The sequence below is a fragment of the Staurois parvus genome, unplaced genomic scaffold, assembly GCF_062004578.1.
Source record: "Staurois parvus isolate SC_StPar_1 unplaced genomic scaffold, SC_StPar_1.0 ptg000376l, whole genome shotgun sequence".
In the NCBI taxonomy this organism is placed as follows: domain Eukaryota; kingdom Metazoa; phylum Chordata; class Amphibia; order Anura; family Ranidae; genus Staurois; species Staurois parvus.
Genome location: NW_028318172.1, coordinates 1,962,072 through 1,980,685, shown reverse-complemented (window position 1 = coordinate 1,980,685; position 18,614 = coordinate 1,962,072). Strand labels below are relative to the sequence as shown.

The following is an 18,614-nucleotide window of genomic DNA, read 5'->3' as shown; positions in this document are numbered from 1 at the left end:
AACTGCAGACTGTCTGCTTTAATTTGAGGGTATTTACATCCAAATCAGGTGAACGGTGTAGGAATTACAACAGTTTGCATATGTGTCTCCCACTTGTTAAGGGACCAAAAGTAATGGGACAGAATAATAATCATAAATCAAACTTTCACTTTTTAATACTTGGTTGCAAATCCTTTGCAGTCAATTACAGCCTGAAGTCTGGAACGCATAGACATTACCAGACGCTGGGTTTCATCCCTGGCAATGCTCTGCCAGGCCTCTACTGCAACTGTCTTCAGTTCCTGCTTGTTCTTGGGGCATTTTCCCTTCAGTTTTGTCTTCAGCAAGTGAAATGCATGCTCAATTGGATTCAGGTCAGGTGATTGACGTGGTCATTGCATAACATGCCACTTCTTTCCCTTAAAAAACTCTTTGTTTGCTTTTGTAGTATGCTTTGGGTCATTATCCATCTGCACTGTGAAGCAGCGTCCAATGAGTTCTGAAGCATTTGGCTGAATATGAGCAGATAACATTGCCCGAAACACTTCAGAATTCATCCTGCTGCTTTTGTCTGCAGTCACATCATCAATAAATACAAGAGAACCAGTTCCATTGGCAGCCATACATGCCCATGCCATGACACTACCACCACCATGCTTCACTGATGAGGTGGTATGCTTAGGATCATGAGCAGTTCCTTTTCTTCTCCATACTCTTCTCTTCCCATCACTCTGGTACAAGTTGATCTTGGTCTCATCTGTCCATAGGATGTTGTTCCAGAACTGTGAAGGCTTTTTTAGATGTCGTTTGGCAAACTCTAATCTGGCCTTCCTGTTTTTGAGGCTCTCCAATGGTTTACATCTTGTGGTGAACCCTCTGTATTCACTCTGGTGAAGTCTTCTCTTGATTGTTGACTTTGACACACATACACCTACCTCCTGGAGATTGTTCTTGATCTGGCCAACTGTTGTGAAGGGTGTTTTCTTCACCAGGGAAAGAATTCTTTGGTCATCCACCACAGTTGTTTTCCGTGGTCTTCTGGGTCTTTTGGTGTTGCTGAGCTCACCGGTACGTTTCTTCTTTTTAAGAATGTTCCAAACAGTTGTTTTGGCCACGCCTAATGTTTTTGCTATCTCTCTGATGGGTTTGTTTTGTTTTTTTTCAGCCTAACGATGGCTTGCTTCACTGATAGTGACAGCTCTTTGGATCTCATCTTGAGAGTTGACAGCAACAGATTCCATATGCAAATAGCACACTTGAAATGAACTCTGGACTTTTTATCTGCTCATTGTAATTGGGATAATGAGGGAATAACACACACCTGACCATGGAACAGCTGAGAAGCCAATTGTCCCATTACTTTTGGTCCCTTAACAAGTGGGCGGCACATATGCAAACTGTTGTAATTCCTACACCATTCACCTGATTTGGATGTAAATATCCTCAAATTAAAGCTGACAGTCTGCAGTTAAAGCACATCTTGTTCGTTTCATTTTAAATCCATTGTGGTGGTGTATAGAGCCAAAAATGTTAGAATTGTGTCGATGTCCCAATATTTATGGACCTGACTGTATACATCTCATTACACATAGTGCCCTTAATAAATATGTATCTACCTGACTGGTCTAAAACACAATCAACAAGACTTTTGAATGGCTATCGCTACACCCCTTGCTTTAGGAATCGGAGGACACAGAAACCATTGAAAACAGACTGTGGAAGGTGGTGTGTGGAGGTCGCCGTAAAGTGGGTCTCCTAAAGTAGTACCACAAAAGGGTTTATACGATGGAGTTCCTGCCATAGTTTGTCCCTCTTAGATGGGGAGCACATGCCACGGACATTATAGGAAAGAACTGTCAATTTAGACGCCATCCTGCCATTAAGTCAGAGATCTGAGAGTATATACCCCAGTAGATCCAGCTCGGGGAGAGACACACCAACCAGTATCAACATAGACCTTATGTAAAATCCAATAAATCCAGGTATACCCATGATCAAACAAAAACAAAAAAATAAAATAGATTCTAACCATAAGAGAGAAAAGAGTAATCCACTCCAGGGGTTTACCCAGAATGAACCATATAGGAGGAGGGTTTGGGCACAGTCTGTGAGAGAGGGGCGCCCAGACCCCCCCCCCAATCTGTAAATTACAGTGTGATCTCCAAAGTATGGAGATTGGCCTACTTGGGGGAAGCGGCTAGCCATACACGAGAAGGCAACCCTACCCAGGGGGCCAGTAGCAAATTATATACATGAGGCGAACAAAAGCAAAGAGATAGCAATATAAAACGAATCCTCTCAGGAAACTCCCCATCAAACCTCAAAACTGGTAGAGAATGTGTATAACCAAACAATGCAGGGGAGTTCCTGCCAACTAGCTGCATCAACTAGTCCTCTCTGGGGAGTTAGGAAGGTTCCTGTCTTGAGGGGGCCGAGGGCGCACCTCTCTGCTGGCGTTGACGACGACAAGAGTGCTGGGGAACAGGCTGCCAGTGTTCTTTGGGTCGTGGGGGTGGGGAAACCAGTCCTGGAAATCTAACTGAGGAAAGTCCAGTGTTTCTAGGAATGTAGGTAGGTCCATCTTTGTTGTGGATTTTCCATTCTTTCTTGCAGTAAGGCAAAAAGTGAAGCCCCAGCAGTAAGTCGCCCCTTCCTGACAGAGGACTGCCAACACTGGGCCAAGAGCTTGTCTCATCATGAGTGTGCATTGGGACAGATCAGAAAAAAGGAGTAAGCGTGCTCCATCAAAGTCAACAAATTAACTCCCTCGCATTACAGACATGATGGCCTCCTTAACAGGGTATTTATGGATTTTGCAGATAATGTCCTGAGGTTTATTGGCATCTTGGGGAGGCGGCAATAGGGCTTTATATGCCTGGTCAATCTCCACAGGGGCCACTGTGGCGTCTCCCAAAATAATGCGAAGATCCCCTGGAGAGTGGGGACTAGGTCTGGGGCTTGAGTGGCCTCCGGCAGGCCCTGGATGCATATATTTTGCTGCCTCTCCCGGTTTTCATAGTTCTCTAGTTGCAGAAGTAGGGACTCATGTCATCATGTTTACAGGAAGCATCCCCAATCTATCCACAGTGTGAGAGGTCCTCGAGTTGTTTCCAGTGTCTCTACCCGATTACCTATAGCAGTGGTCTCGGCCTGCACCTTAGCTATGGCTTGCTTGAAAAACTGTAGAGATCAACTGCACCATGTCAGCCTTAGTAGGCAATGCACTGATATGTTCTAGAATGTCCCATTCTCCTGTAAGATCCTCGAACACTGAGCCTGCCATAGACTGTTGTGTGGAAGCATAATAGAAGGCTGGACTGGTGCTCCGTACCTGTTGAGGGCTGGCGTTATCTCCAGGATCAGAAGCAGCAGCGGCCGAAACGGGTGGAGACACAGCGTGGACCAGTGCCATCTTGGATCCTCCGGTGTGCACTCCCAAGCTGCTGGGGAAATAGGAATTTAGGGCTCCAATGCGGGTCTGCTGGGACCGGGCTGACATGAATGTCGCCCGCTGTTTCCCTGGCATGTTGACAGGTCGGATTAGTGATCCCCTCACTTAGTACAACGGTAAAAGGCCCTGTGTGGGCAGGAGCTCTCGGTTAGCACATCTGGTCCCGCACATGGCCAAACCACACCCCCAAAATTCACAGTAATTAATTTGAGAAATTGCAGGAGATACTCAGTGATCAGAAGTTGTGGACACAATTTAACTAATGGTGCTATGTGCCTTTGCCACAAATTTACTTAAAATGTTGTGTAAAAATCTATGGCCCTTTAGGTTTCACATACTGAAATTTGTCTGTTCATGTCTAAATTACAGTTTGCATGGGGTACTTTGGGTAACAGCACATTTATACCCCAGTCCTTTACTTAATATTCAGACATGTTAAAATACACATCCACTAAGTAAGCATCAGTGGAGAAATGTCTGTGTAGTGAGTAAAACAGAAATTTTTGTGACGCTGTTATTTCAAATGAAGCCCTGCTTTATAGAAGTAGATTATTAAAGTTCTACAACAGACAATTGAAAAGACAACCCAACAACAAAATTAGGGAGATTTGCTCTTTATTTACACATCTGACACCTTTAATAACTTAGGAAGCAAGAGATATTTATTCATTCTGAGCATGATGTCGACTGCACATTGTTATTCACTGAGGACCAACATCAGCCCTACTGCTTTTGAGAGAGACCCAAGTCATTCAGCAGATGAGGATGATAATCTCTGTAGGCCATATATTCATACAGTGTGGATGCTTGAGAACACTGGCAGGCTTATTGAACACCTAAGATAAAGACTTGGCCTCTAAGCGTTATTGGTCAGAGAAGCATAGCCCTTAGCTGGAGACCTTCATCTGTTAAGCACTCTACCAAGTATAGCAAGCAGTTAAATCACAGACATATGTTTCCACTACTTATTTTGTACAATAGTAAAAAGGTCCGTTTCTGATTTACATTGTGAGATAAGAAAAAACACAGATTCCTGCACAGAACCAAGACATCATAATGTTAAATATACATAAATCACTAATCAAAGCTTTGCACTATAAAAAAAAGAACAATATGCTGGCAGTATTAGTTAATTAGCATTACAGTTGAACTATTTATAAAATAAATAATGGAAACCTATAATTTATAAATTGGACCTGTGGTAAGCAGAAATAAAGGCCGATTTTTCAGAAGACAATTGATTTTATGTTATTCATCTTTAAAGTATTATTCCATTATAATATGCGCAGTATATTTCTATATTGATTTTTAGCAACCTAAATGGTTTACTAATAAAATTATTTGTCTGTTCAAAAGTTGTTTTTTTTAATTAAAGTTTGACAAAATTTGAATAAAAGAACTACAGCCCAACTTGGAGAGCTCAATTGACAGGGTTGCAATACACAGCATTTTTTAAATTCCATGATGGTACAAGTACTACCAATTTCAAGAAGTGATGTTGTGCAACCAAACGTAATTTCACCGATTTGCTGATGGGCGAAAAAAAGTGTAGAGGCATAATAAGGAGGTAGGGAAATGGTGGGGAGGGGGATTTGAAGGGGTCAGTAAGGTAATAAAATCTACTTCTCATAATATGGCAGAGGTCTAGATAGATTGAATTATGCTAGAAAAATTTTACACCACCACACCTCTTGACATCCACACATGGATGGATGTAATGCTCCATTATTCTATACAAATATATTTAATTTGTTAATCATTTAAACCTCATCCTTCTGTTCAATTATGTATGTATTATTTTACTCCTAAAATTTATTTGTACATTGTATAGTTGTGACTAGACATCACTGAACAAAATATGAAGGTTTCAATAGCAAATGTTGTCAGAGAGATATAGATCGCGCTAGATAGGCAGGCAGTTAGTTAAAAATAAGAATAATCATTAATACTGTATCAGGGTATGATAACTCAATGCAGCTGCCCCCAAGATTTCACCACATATTTGCATAGAAGTACCTTGCTTACCACTATTTTTGTCAACAAGACCTCCAGGATTTCTCTATTACACTTGGATTAGTTTGAACCCTGTCTGTCAGTGTTAGAAGGATAGCAGTATTACAATGGAATAATAAGAACAAGTTAAAACAAAAATATGTGGGACAATGGTTTTCATTAAATTTAATGATAATGTGCAGCATTATTTCACATTTATCTCTGCTTGGCTTCAGCTGTTTTCATAATAAATACCTTCCCTTGGATCTTACATATACCAGTCTTAGCTACAGGCTCCCACAACATATTCATGGCAAAAATGCTGACTTCACTGAGGGTCAGGAACATCGCATACAGAGGTATGTGACAGTATGCAAAGAAATCCCGCAAAGCTGAAGACATCAAGAAGAGCAGTGACTCACTCTTGTACAACTTGATTTATAGATAGCCCTCTTTTTGGAATTGTTCCTGCAAGATGTCCCGGTACTCATCAAAACCACCCTCAATTCGAGTTACACCTCCATTTTCACAGACCCACAGCTCTTGACAAACTAAACGGATGAAGCGTTCATCGTGGGATACCAGGATTACTCCTCCCTTAAAAAAAAAATAAAAATAAATGATTAAAAAAAGCAATTGTAGTTTATATAGTTTTCCAAGTTACTATTTCACCTGAAACATATATTATAGTTATTTTCATTATAGAACACTAGTGCAATTGATCACACACCATTTCCAATTGGATTACTTAACCCACTAACACCTAACCAAAATGAAGTTTTTTGTGGAATGCCCTCTCAAATTATTTACAGAGCATAGAATTGTCCAACGATGCCAGGCCAGTATGACAAGTTATTGATTAAAAAGTGGGATTTTTGTACAGACCGTAAAATCCTTTCATTGAAGGACATAGCCAGATCTTCATGAGAGATGAGATTGACACCACCTGCAGTAGGATGCTAGGTGCAACTAAAACATGCCCTCAGGACAGGCCCCACCAGGTCTGAACATCATGCACGTCCGCAGAGGGGTTGGGCCACACTGCAACAGCAGAATCATCACATCGGATCCTACCATAGCGGAGAACTGCATGTGCTTTGTGGCACTGCTGGGAGGACTACCCAAATCTATATACTGTATATCTGGCCTGTCACCCAGCACCACAGTTGACCGAAGACAAAATCCATCAACAGAAACAAGAATCCATTCAGATAGACAAAAAAAAAAAAAAATCCATCTACAGGAGCAAAACAAAGGCAGAAAAAATCCTAGGTCCTAGCACCTAACCACTAGGCATAAAACTGAGCTATGTGTTGCAAATGGGGGGTTTGGCCACCAGCAGGGGGCCAGCTCAAGGTCCCGTTTCAGTTTAGGTTGCACCTAGCATCCTGGTCCTGCAGGTGGTGAATTCAAACCCATACGTCATAAAGGATCTGGCTGTGTCCTTCTATGAACTTGAGAAAATGTATGTCTGTTGACTATAGCAACGAGTTTACTCATTGAAATTATACATGGAATAGTTGCCTCATTCCTTGATCTGGTAAGAATTGCTCACGGTGCATGAGAAAAAAGGACTAGCTTATCCTAAAAACTAAACTGTGGCCTTTAAAAAAAAAAAAAAAATCTAATTAGAGCCAGTAGTCATCAGTACTGATATTAATTTTCTCAATATACTTGCTAATTATAGCAGAGTTGCTTCCTTTATTCCAGAAATAACAACCAGTGTAAAATCAGTGTTCTGCTTCAGAAGTTATAATTTAATTCTACCACCATGGTACCGCTGCAAAACTAAGAGGCAATGAGGTCACCATACCTTAAAGTGATTCTAAAGGCTTAAAAAAAACAAAAAAAAAACAACAAACATGTCTATACTTGCCTGCTGTGTGCAATATATTTGCACAGAGCAGCCCGGATCCTCCTCTTCCCGTCGGGTGCCCTCACAGCAAGCAACTTGCTATGAGGGCACCCAAGCATGTGCACTCCCCAGCCGCTGCACTGTGTGTCCATTTATGCACAGAGCCACGGCTAGGCCCTGCCCCCTCTCCTAATTGGCTCACTGGCTGTGACTTACAGCAGCGGGAGCCAATCAGCCAATGAGGAGAGGGAGTCCCGAGACTCCAGTGCTCATAGCAGGATCGAGAGGGGGCTTAGGGGAGTATGGGGGGGGGGCTTAGGTTAGTATGGGGGGGGGGGCTTAGGTTAGTATTGGTGGGGGATGCTGCACAGAGAAGGTAGAATGCATGAAGGTAAAAAATCTTGAGCCTTTACAACCACTTTAAAGAGTGATAGCTAATTTTAACATATAAGGCTTGCTCACACGAGTAGGGTGCACATTGCATCTCTGCTATGCGGAGACTGCTTCAAAAACTGCACATACACAGTACACAGCAATTGTTTTAAAATTTGACAACTCTATATCCTCCTTCTTTGAAACCTTTACAGGGAAAGGGACTGTAAATGGTCACTATGTAATGAGGTAAGCTGTCAAATTGGGTGAAATTTTCAATGGTGACTAAAATTCCGCTTTAAATGGGAATATTAGCATATCCTTTCAGCTAAGCCACAGAATTAGACATTTGCTAAACACATAATTTTAACATTCTTGCAGAAAGCATCAATTTGGGAGTAGAAAGGGCAAAAATTGCCAAAGGATACCCGGAATTTGTTCAGCGCTCGACCCAAAGCTTCTATAGTCTCCATATCCAGGTGATTCGTTGGCTCATCAAGAATGTAAAAGTTTGGGCTGAAATAATAATGCATAGGACATGTGAAAAAAAATAAAAATAAAAAGTTACACTGGAATTACTAGAAACACAATAAGATCTCACCAAGGCATGGTCATTTGGGCAAAGGCAACACGACTTTTTTGGCCTCCAGACAGACTGGCCACTGGCCGTACTGCAAGTTCACCGGAGATCCCATAGCTTCCAAGCTGGTGGCGGTATTCCTCTTCTGTTTTACCTACATTTGATTAGATATGACAAGCATTTACATAAAGACACAATGAAACTAAACACAAATGTGGTACAATGTTTAAATGCAATTAACTTTTGATGTTTCTAAAGAAAACATTTAAATTGCAGGTTCTTGGATCATTTTCCAAAGGCTGAATTCACGGATGCATTTTACAGATTTTCCAAACTCGATAAAAAAATGTTGATGAACAGTGTAAGCTCAAATTGTATGTCAAACTGAATATTTATGTGTTGACGTGCTATGTAAAAGTAGCTTTCAATGCACATTAAAACACAAAGTGACATAAGTTTCCGTATAATTCAGTTGAAAATGCATCAGACGAAAAACAAAAATGCAGGAACAATATGTGAAAGCAGCTTCAGAGCAGGTGGTGGCATGCTGTAAAATGCAGCAGACGGATCACACTCGTCTGCCCCAGGGATATGACGCAGTAGTCATTTGCTGCAGCACACCATTAGCCACTTAAACAACAGGCTCAATCTTTAAATCTTCACAGAACAGAGGTTTATAAATCAAATTACAACTAGACCATCTTTCAGTCCAGCAATCATAATTTATGAAGTAGAAAAAAATATTAGGTCACCTGTATATAAAGATTACCTGGAAACCGTTTTGCTAGAAGCTCCACTGCACTAATGTTAAGATCCAGCTGATCCACATGATGCTGACTGAAGTAACCAATCTTCAAATTCCTGAACACAGTAAAGCAAAGAGTCATCAGAAACAGGAGACAATGTGGCAGTGCATATTCATCCGAAGTATTGCAATTGCAAGATGTGTGTTTTACCCCCTGGTCACATCAAAGCCAATTTTGAAATTGTGTGACTTACAGTGGCACAGATGTCTATGCAAATCGCAACAAAAGGGATGCATGCACTACTTTAGAAATCAGTGCGGCTCCAACCAAGTTGGAACTGCACCAAAATGACCGCTCTAATAGCGAACAATATGGTGCGACTTGGCATACGATTTGCAAGTCGTAGGGCATGCAAATCGCATGCCAAGTCGCACCCGATGTGACCGGGGGCTTAGGGTCCAATTCAAAAACCAGTGATACATAAAAAAAAAAACATTTGTATTTAGAAGTACATTGCAGAGTGAGAAAATGAAGAAGAAAAAAAAACAAAAAAACAAAACAGTAGTAGAACCCAGCCTCATAACCTGTCAAAGTCATAAGACTGGCCTCTAATCCAATCACGGAGTTCCCTCTGCAGTGTTAAAAGCCCCACCCTGGTAAAAGTAAAAATTCTCCCTTGCATTGGTCCTGTGCCCACACTGCAGCAGGCAGCTGCTCATTTACGTCTAGGGGATGGGAAAAGCACTTTTACTTACCTGATTCTCCACTACCCCAGCAGGCAGCACTCCCCTATGTTCCAGTGGTGGACTGATCCTTGGTGTCCTCACAGCCAATGCAGGGCTATGAACCTGCTTTGATATTGATGACATCAGGGGCCATTCGACCACCAGAATGAAGAGGGGAGGAGACTGCCAGGACTGGTCTAGTAGTGTAGAGAAGCCTGTGGAAGCAGAACTAGTATTTTACTCTTGCAATATGGGCAAAGCCCCACTCTAAGGGAGGATTTTTACTCTCCCTGAAGTTCAGCTTTAGGCAGAGAGCTCTGACACACTCATTAGGGTTTTTTAGACACACTGCAGGTTCCACACCACAGCCTGCATTTTATGAACAGGTCATAAAATGCAAGCCATGGTATAGAATACTTTTGTGCTTTATAATGGATACCAGACAGCAGCATCCATTATCACTATCATCGCTTACAGTGAGCTACAACACAAAGTGAACTTTGTATTAGTTTGAACTTTTTTATTTTTTTTTAATATCAAACAAGGTTTTTTGAAAACAATTAAACAAAAAAGGTACAGGAGATTTGTGTGGGTAAACATCCAATGCAAAAATGCACTTTCATCATTCACTGCTTGAGCCGCTAGCAATACGAAGTCATGTCAGAGCTTACTGAGCTTCAAAGTGGGAAAATTGTTGGTGCCTACTTAGCTGGTTCCTCTGTGACTGGAGTTGCCAAATTTTTTGTGGTATCACAAGGCACAGTATCAAAAGGTTATGATAGCATATACAGTTTCCAGGAAAACATGGTCTGATAAGCATAAGTGTGGACAACTGACCGAAAGAGACAAAAGAACATTGTGCAGGATTGTGACCCAGAGTAAGAAAACAACTCCTGCAAAAGTGACTGTAGGCCTGCGTCCCATGAAGACTGAGATTGAGCTCTTCAGTCACTTTTGCAGCAGTTGTTTTTCCTATTCCAGGTCACAATCCTGCACAATGTCCTTTTAGTCACTTGGCCATGACAACTGTGCCTATGTTTATCAGACAACGTTTTCCTGGAAACTGTATATGCCGTCATAACCTTTGATACTGTACCTTGCAACACCACAAATAAATTGGCAAATTCAGTCACACAGGCACCACCTCTGCAGTGGAAATCAAGTTGGCATGTCGCAATTGTACATAATAATAATACATATATCCACGTAAAGCAAACATAATTTGCAACTCAGAGAAGAATAGCAACACCCGGCCTATGAAAATGTGATACAAGTGGGTGACTCCAAAGTTCTTCCATCGGGCACCTGGTTTCAGTTTAACCAGCTCATTATAGGAAGCATTATGCCAAATTACATTATATTTGGTAAAACCCATTACTCACTGCAAGTACTTGGTCTAAAACCAAATCTTTAGCATCAATTTATATGTAGGAAATGTTTATAGGGTTTACTGAAGGACTAAGATTTGGGGAGTTGTGGTTCTGTATAACTGCCATGCAGCCCACCAGGTGTTGTATTTGTGCTGCAAGGTAGTAGAGTCACGGGTAGTTTGAACATTTAGTTCTAAATTAGGATGTTTGGACACTGCTGTTCCAGTGGTCAGAGATATGAATGTTATAAACACAGCTCACCTGTGTGCATGTCGAATCCCCAGCACAGGAGACAGCTCACCCATCAATAGCTTTAGCATTGTGGATTTTCCTGCTCCATTCTCTCCTACCTAGAACATGTAAAGAAAAACACAGATTTTTGGCCACATTTAAAAAATTCTGTAGTGTAGACATACTATATTAGAACCTACCACACAGATTCGTGAATCCAGGTCTGCAGATACTGAAAGTTTCTTAAAGATTGGTTGATCTGAAGAATACCAGAAATCAACCTCATCCAACTGTAGAATTGGAGGAGAAAATTTTTCAAAGCCATCAGGAAACCTTCAGGGATCATAAAGAAGGAAATAGCAGAAATCATTATTGCATTCAGTACCGTTTGCTAAAAACGTGCTTTTATTTCAACCACCTTACCTTAATATCACTTCAGTATCCTTTTCTACAGGTTTGAGTTCTGGCCTTAATTAGAAGAAAAAAAAAAAAAAAGTTATCTCGACACCATCTTTGCGTTAAATAACTCCCATCAAGTTATATTAGAAAACTTACAGTTTCTCCAACAGCTTCAGCTTACTCTGCACCTGAGAAGCCCGGTTAGCATTGTATCGAAATCGATCAATAAAGACCTGAAACAATTTGATAGCAGTCAAATGCCTTGTAAAGGAATCCTTTGGTGACAAAGATATGTAAGCTCCCAATGCTGACCACCCTCTGGAAATGATAGTTGCTGGCTCCCCTGCTGATCCAATAGATTCTGGAGCTGAGTGAGTCACTCACCTCAAGTATTGAAATCTGTTTTATGATTAATTAAAGTGTATTTTCACTTTTGTCACCATATTGGTATAACACCTACTTTATATATTTGTTACATGTTCCCATTACCATAGCATAACTCATGCTTTTTAAGTGCTTTTTTATTTACGTAAAAAGTCCTTACATGCTCTCCCTGCTTCCTGATGTTTAGAAGGTGGCTGTGGAGTAATGTTTAACATAATTACCTCTGTCTACACTGTTTGCAGCTGTTCTATTAGTAGCTGTAAACTAGATTTGAACAGTCTGTCCTTACAAATAGGTTAAAAATCTAGGAGACAACCCTCCTGCAATGCATGTTAATGAGGCATAGCTCACTCTGTGTGGGAACAAGATACTGCAAAGCCAACCATAGATCAATAAAATCTCAGCTGGTTTAGCAGCAACGGGCCAAAATTCGATCCATCTTTGGGAAGGCTGGTTGTACGGATGTCAATTCATCGATCGACTTCAGTAGAACCAGCCTGTTGGATTTTTTTCATGTGTTTGCTGCCAGCTGTGATCCAGCTGTGATCATTGTGTTCTGCTGGCAGGGAAGGGATTACCCCCATCAACAGCTGTGTTAATAGGAGATTTGAACAATTTCTATTGCATAATCCATAGAATGCTTAAGACTGTCCAAAAATTCTTAGAATCCCTAGAAGCCATAACACCTTCTCCTTAGAAACATCTAAAATGGCAAGAAATGTCTTTCCCTTTTTTTTTTTTTTGGTATGCTGTGCGAATGGGAACACATAGCAAACATACAGTGGGGTTATCTAAAGTTTTGACTGCAGAAGTGGAAATACCCCTTAAAATTAACTATCCAGGGGTATTTCAGGAGTCCTCCCAGTGGCTTCTTATATCTCTTTGAGACTCCATCAGCAATATTTATCAGTCAGTCAATGGTTCCTGGCTCTACAGCCACTCTCCAGAACACATTCTCCAAAATATATAAAAAAAAGTATTAAGACTTATTAAACACTGTTATAATACCCAGAATAAGTATGCAATGGGGATATAAGCAAAGTCATCCAACTTTCAAAATATCTAAAAGACATATGATACAAGTAGAAAAGCAGAACTAATGTCTGCAACATTTACCTCACCTTTAACGGTCCAAGGTCCCTTGCCAACATTGTCTACCCAGTTTCTTGGGCTGGGGCCATCTTTATTGGCTGATCCATGGTGACATCACTCCTTCGCATGTGAAGGAGTTCAGTCATCCTGACACAAAGGTTCTGTACCAGAATGTAAACTTGTACATTCCAAGGAAGACTGCGAAACATTGCATGTTTCTTCTGCAATAAAAAGCCTGTCTGCTTGCAGTTCTTTAGAGACTTTAGTTCCACTTTAACTCAGCATACCTACCATAACTTCAAATATAAGGTGCCCAGCATTACCTGTATGTGTTCACGATATTGATGTTGTGCCTCATACTCTCTCTGCTGGTTCTTCAAACGCTCCTCCTTAGTTTTTAGAAAACTCTCAAAGTTGCCTCGGTACCCCTCCAACCGCTGGCTATGTAGATGCACAATGTCTGTGGCCACTGCATTCAGGAAGTTACGGTCGTGGGAAACAACTAAGATGGTTGAGGGCCAGGTCTGTAAAATAGTTCAAGATGTTACATTACAGAAATGCAAAGGTAATCTCTAAAAGCCAGGCATGAAACCATTACTATACAGACCTGCAAGTAGTTCTCCAACCACAAAATGGCTCTCACATCCAACATGTTTGTAGGCTCTGTACAAATGAAAAGAAAAAAAAAAAAAAAAAAGTTTAGTTCATGAAAAAGATAAGACTAAGAAAGAAGGTGGGGAGGGGGTGTGTAGTGGCTTATCAGTTAGCAATATGAACTGGTTCCTGAACTCATTACCTACCTAAGGTTACTCTGGATGGTGTATGTTCTATGTATATTAATATGGATATCCTCAGGGAACTTCCTCTAACCACCCAAAAACACACTGGTTTTGTGCCTGCACATGAGAATACTTACCATCAAGTAGTAGCAGATCTGGTCTGATAAAATAAAAGATACAATGTTAGTATTCTGTATGTCTATATATATATATATATATATATATATGTTAATCATCACTACTCCTAAATATTTTAAAAGTATAATAAACACTTACCTTGCAAAAAGGGCACGAGCCAATGCCAACCTCATACGCCACCCACCAGAAAACTCCCTGAAAGCAAAAACATATGAAACATACATAAAGCCTCCCACAAAATTATTATTATTATACAGTATTTATAAAGCGCCGATAGTTCGCTCAGCGCTGTACATTACAAAGGGGGACAGAACATGTGACAGAATAATAACAATACAATGGAGAACATGAGGGGATTGAGGGCCCTGCTCTTTCGAGCTTACAATCTAGGAGGGAGGGGATGGTGGCACAAGAGGAGATAGCTGTGGGGGATGGAGTGGTAGGAAGAGTGGAGGAGGTCGACAAGTTAGCAGTGGGTGGGGTAGGCTTCCCTGAAGAGATGGGTTTTCAGGGTGCGCCGAGAGGAGAGTAGGTGATAATCTGATGGGTTGGGGCAGGGAGTTCCAGAGGATGGGTGACACCCTGGAGAAGTCCTGGAGGTGGGCATGGGAGGAGGAGACCAGGGAACTAGAGAGGAGGTGGTCTTGTGAGGAGCAGAGTGTGCGTGCTGGGTGGTACTTGGATATTAGGTCAGTGATGTAGTTCGGGGCAGTGTGGTGGACGGCTTTGTACGTCAGTGTTAGGATTTTGAATTTGATCCGTTGCGCAATCGGAAGCCAGTGGAGGGATTGGCAGAGGGGGGTGGCAGAGATGGAGCAGTTGGAAAGGTTAATGAGTCTGGCTGCCGTATTCAGGATCGACTGAAGCGGGGATACCCAGAGGCGAGGCAGGCCAGTAAGGAGGGAGTTGCAGTAATCGAGTAGTGATATGATGAGGGAGTGGATGAGCTCTTTAGTGGTTTCTGGGGTAAGGAACGTGCGTATTTTGGCGATGTTGCGGAGGTGGAGTCTGCACGAGTTTGTTAAAGATTGGACTTGGGGCTGGAAGGATAGGTTGGAGTCCAGAATGACACCAAGTACTCTGGCCTGTGGGGCGGGTTTGATGGTGGCGTTGTTGGACATGATGGAGAAATCAATGGGGGGTGGTGTCCAGGCTGGGGGGAAGACAAGAAACTCGGTCTTGGAGAGGTTCAGTTTAAGGAAGTGGAGCGACATCCAGTCAGATATGTCGCTCAGTAGGTGTGTGATTCGGGCAGAGACTGAGGGGGTGAGGTGGGGGGGTTGAGAGATAGATTTGTGTGTCGTCGGCATATAGGTGGTAGTTGAAGCCGTGAGAGTGTATGAGTTGGCCAAGGGAGGAGGTGTAGATGGAGAAGAGAAGGGGCCCGAGGACGAAGCCTTGAGGGACCCCAACAGAGAGGGGGAGTGAGGGGGAGGTGGTAGCATTATAGGTTACGCTGAAAGAGCGTTGTGACAGGTAGGATGAGAGCCAGGAGAGAGCAGAAACTCTGAGGCAGAGGGAGTGTAGTTTTTTAAGGAGGAGGGGGTGGTCAACTGTGTCGAAGGCCGCAGAGAGGTCAATGAGTAGGAGCACTGAATAGTGGCCATTAGCTTTGGCGGTTAGCAGGTCGTTGGAGAGTTTCAGTAAGGCAGTTTCGGTGGAGTGTAGGGGACGGAAGCCGGAGTGTAGGGGACGGAAGCCGGAGTGTAGGGGACGGAAGCCGGAGTGTAGGGGACGGAAGCCGGAGTGTAGGGGACGGAAGCCGGAGTGTAGGGGACGGAAGCCGGAGTGTAGGGGACGGAAGCCGGAGTGTAGGGGACGGAAGCCGGAGTGTAGGGGACGGAAGCCGGAGTGTAGGGGACGGAAGCCGGAGTGTAGGGGACGGAAGCCGGAGTGTAGGGGACGGAAGCCGGAGTGTAGGGGACGGAAGCCGGAGTGTAGGGGACGGAAGCCGGAGTGTAGGGGACGGAAGCCGGACTGTAGGGGGTCGAGGAGGTTGTTGTCGTTGAGGTGAGAGCATAGGCGGGTGTAGACTAGGCGCTCGAGGAGTTTGGATGTAAATGGGAGCAGGGAGATGGGTCTGAGGTTGTTTGGGTCATTAGGGTCCAGGGAGGGCTTTTTAAGTATGGGGGTGATGTTACATGTTTCAGACAGGAGGGGAAAGTGCCGGAGGAGAGGGAGAGATTAAAGATGTGGGTGAGGGAGCATAGGATGGAGGGGGAGGGAGGTTGAAGGAGTTGTGAGGGGATAGGGTCGAGGGGGCAGGTGATGAGGCGGGCATCATAGAGTATCTTGGAGACTTCCTCGATGGTAGTAAGGTCAAAAGGTGTGAAGTGTTGGGGGGGCTTCAGTATGAGGAATGAAGGGTGGGGTGGAAGTAGAGGTCAGAGCAGTGGTGGGGCCATGGGAGAGGGGTGATGAGGGGGTAGCTGAGTGAGGGGGAACGGTGTTGGAGGGAGTTTGAGCAGCGACGAAAATGACACAAAATGTTGTTTTGTCACAAGAGCAATGTCGAGAAATACTTTCTGTAACAGATGTTCCCAACCCTTATTCTCATTTCAACAATCCTGATTAATCAGCATCAACAAAATTCAAACCCACATAAAATTTTGACAACCAGTTGCAGTCATCACAGAGTGATGAGCAGATAGGCTCTCCATTAGAGGAAATGCCTTTAAATATACTGACTAGACAAGATATTGATTACATTTAAAGTTACACACTATATTTGTTAATACAAAAAAAATCCCTTCAATATCTTCATCTTTTATGTATAATTTAAACAATTGATCAATTTTTATTTCAGATCCTTATCTGTTTTTATAATGTAAAAATTGAGACTATGTACTACAAATGAGTTAAGTAAGAGGCTCTGCCTTCTAGAACAATATGCCCAATCCCTCTATTCAATTAAGAAATCTTTTTTTCCCCTAGCATCCCTTTAGGTATGCAGCAAATTTGCTAGACTGGTGCCTCATCTTACCTCCAGCTCTGTGCAGATTTCTGGGGAAAACAGTGAACCTGTTACAAGAGCAGGAGGATGTGAATTATGGGACATCTGGTGTAGCAACTCAGGACTATTCCCAAGGTTTCCAGAAAAAGATATTTGATTCCTGGTAGTTTTAAAAAAAATCATAATTGGCTGCAGATGGAAATAAAAAAGGCCATTTAAAATTTCATAATGCTCTTTAAAAAGAAACCACAATCCTCATATTGTTAAATATGGTTATGACAGTAAATAAACCCTCACCCTCCCTTGTATGTAATATCCTTGTACTACTTAATTTTATGTTTCCATAATCAGTTCTAATATGTAATGAAGCTCTTGGGGATGGGATTGTGATGAATATATTTGATACCTCAACTATATTTTGATACATTGAAATTTTCTCTGAGGAAATTGTTGTATAACTAAACACTCAAAACATCACTAAAAAAAACAAAGCGAACACATTTAGGCTATATACCCCTTATGGACCAGAACAACTAAATTTCAATTAAGGGCAATGCTTATATAGTGATAATTTTGTTGTTTCTTAAAGTGACACTAAACTCACATTTTTTTATAAAATAAAATAAATGCAGTATGTCTAAACATAACTAGAATGTACCTCCTCCCTTCCTGTCCTTTCATTTAAGTCACCACTTCCTGCTCACTTCTAAAATGGACTACACATTTATCGGAAGACACAGTCAGTTCTATAAGGGATTGTAGTACACCAAGAGCACACCATGTGACTAGAACGAATAGTACTGCTCACTCTAGTTAGTAGTACAGTGAGGCACATCAGTGGAGGCTAAGGAGTTTACAAAGCAGAAAAAAAAACAAGGGTAAAAAGCTAAAACTTAAATACAAACAGAGCCATTGTATCCTTAATATTTTAGATTGATTGATGTAAACAAATTTGAGTTTACGGTCACTTTAAGATAACAAAGTAATACATACATTTTATTTTCTACGTCATCTATAGACTAAAAGACAAATGAAAAAATATCTAATGTGACCAGTCTTATATTTAAAAAATAAGTTTTTCTTTAAAAAGAAAACATTTTATTCACCAATTTTAAAATTACACTACAAAAGGAATTTTTGTACTTGAAGAACCCAGATATAGGCAAAAAAATTACCCTCTAAACAGTTAATAAAAATCCTTACCATTTTAGGAGAAAAGTTTAACTAAAGGAAATGTAAAGAAGTTTTTTGCCTGGAGTTCTGCTTTAAACGTAAAATCCATTTCCTTCAGTACATTAAAAATGCAGAAATTCACAGATTGTCAGATTAAACACCTGCCTGCAGGAGGACTGCACACTGGTAAACACAAAAATTGTGCGCCATTCTAAGATAACCACTCCTACTCCCAGCATACTTCAATTTTGTGGCAAAGGACTACTAAGACCATGATCATAAACACAAAGGGGTGTCCCAAAATGGACTCCAAAAAATGGCTTTTACAGTAAGTGCAAAAATCCATTGAGGGACACAAGATTTCTCAGACTACAAGGTCGCCCAAAAGCAGTCCA

General features: G+C 41.7%; 1 protein-coding gene across 1 annotated transcript in view; it reads right to left on the bottom strand.

The window, feature by feature from the left end:
* Positions 1-4,028: 4,028 nt before the first annotated feature.
* ABCF3 (ATP binding cassette subfamily F member 3) overlaps positions 4,029-18,614 on the bottom strand; it is a 59,714-nt gene continuing 45,128 nt past the window's right edge. Inside the window, exons 10-21 of the mRNA XM_089685472.1 lie at positions 14,232-14,288; positions 14,093-14,115; positions 13,784-13,839; positions 13,500-13,700; positions 11,857-11,933; positions 11,725-11,769; positions 11,502-11,634; positions 11,332-11,420; positions 8,999-9,090; positions 8,251-8,383; positions 8,078-8,165; positions 4,029-6,019 (exon numbers count right to left, since the gene is read on the bottom strand). Coding sequence (XP_089541598.1) covers positions 5,861-6,019; positions 8,078-8,165; positions 8,251-8,383; positions 8,999-9,090; positions 11,332-11,420; positions 11,502-11,634; positions 11,725-11,769; positions 11,857-11,933; positions 13,500-13,700; positions 13,784-13,839; positions 14,093-14,115; positions 14,232-14,288 — 1,153 coding nt within the window. The 3' untranslated portion in view covers positions 4,029-5,860. The remainder of the gene's footprint in view (positions 6,020-8,077; positions 8,166-8,250; positions 8,384-8,998; positions 9,091-11,331; positions 11,421-11,501; positions 11,635-11,724; positions 11,770-11,856; positions 11,934-13,499; positions 13,701-13,783; positions 13,840-14,092; positions 14,116-14,231; positions 14,289-18,614) is intronic.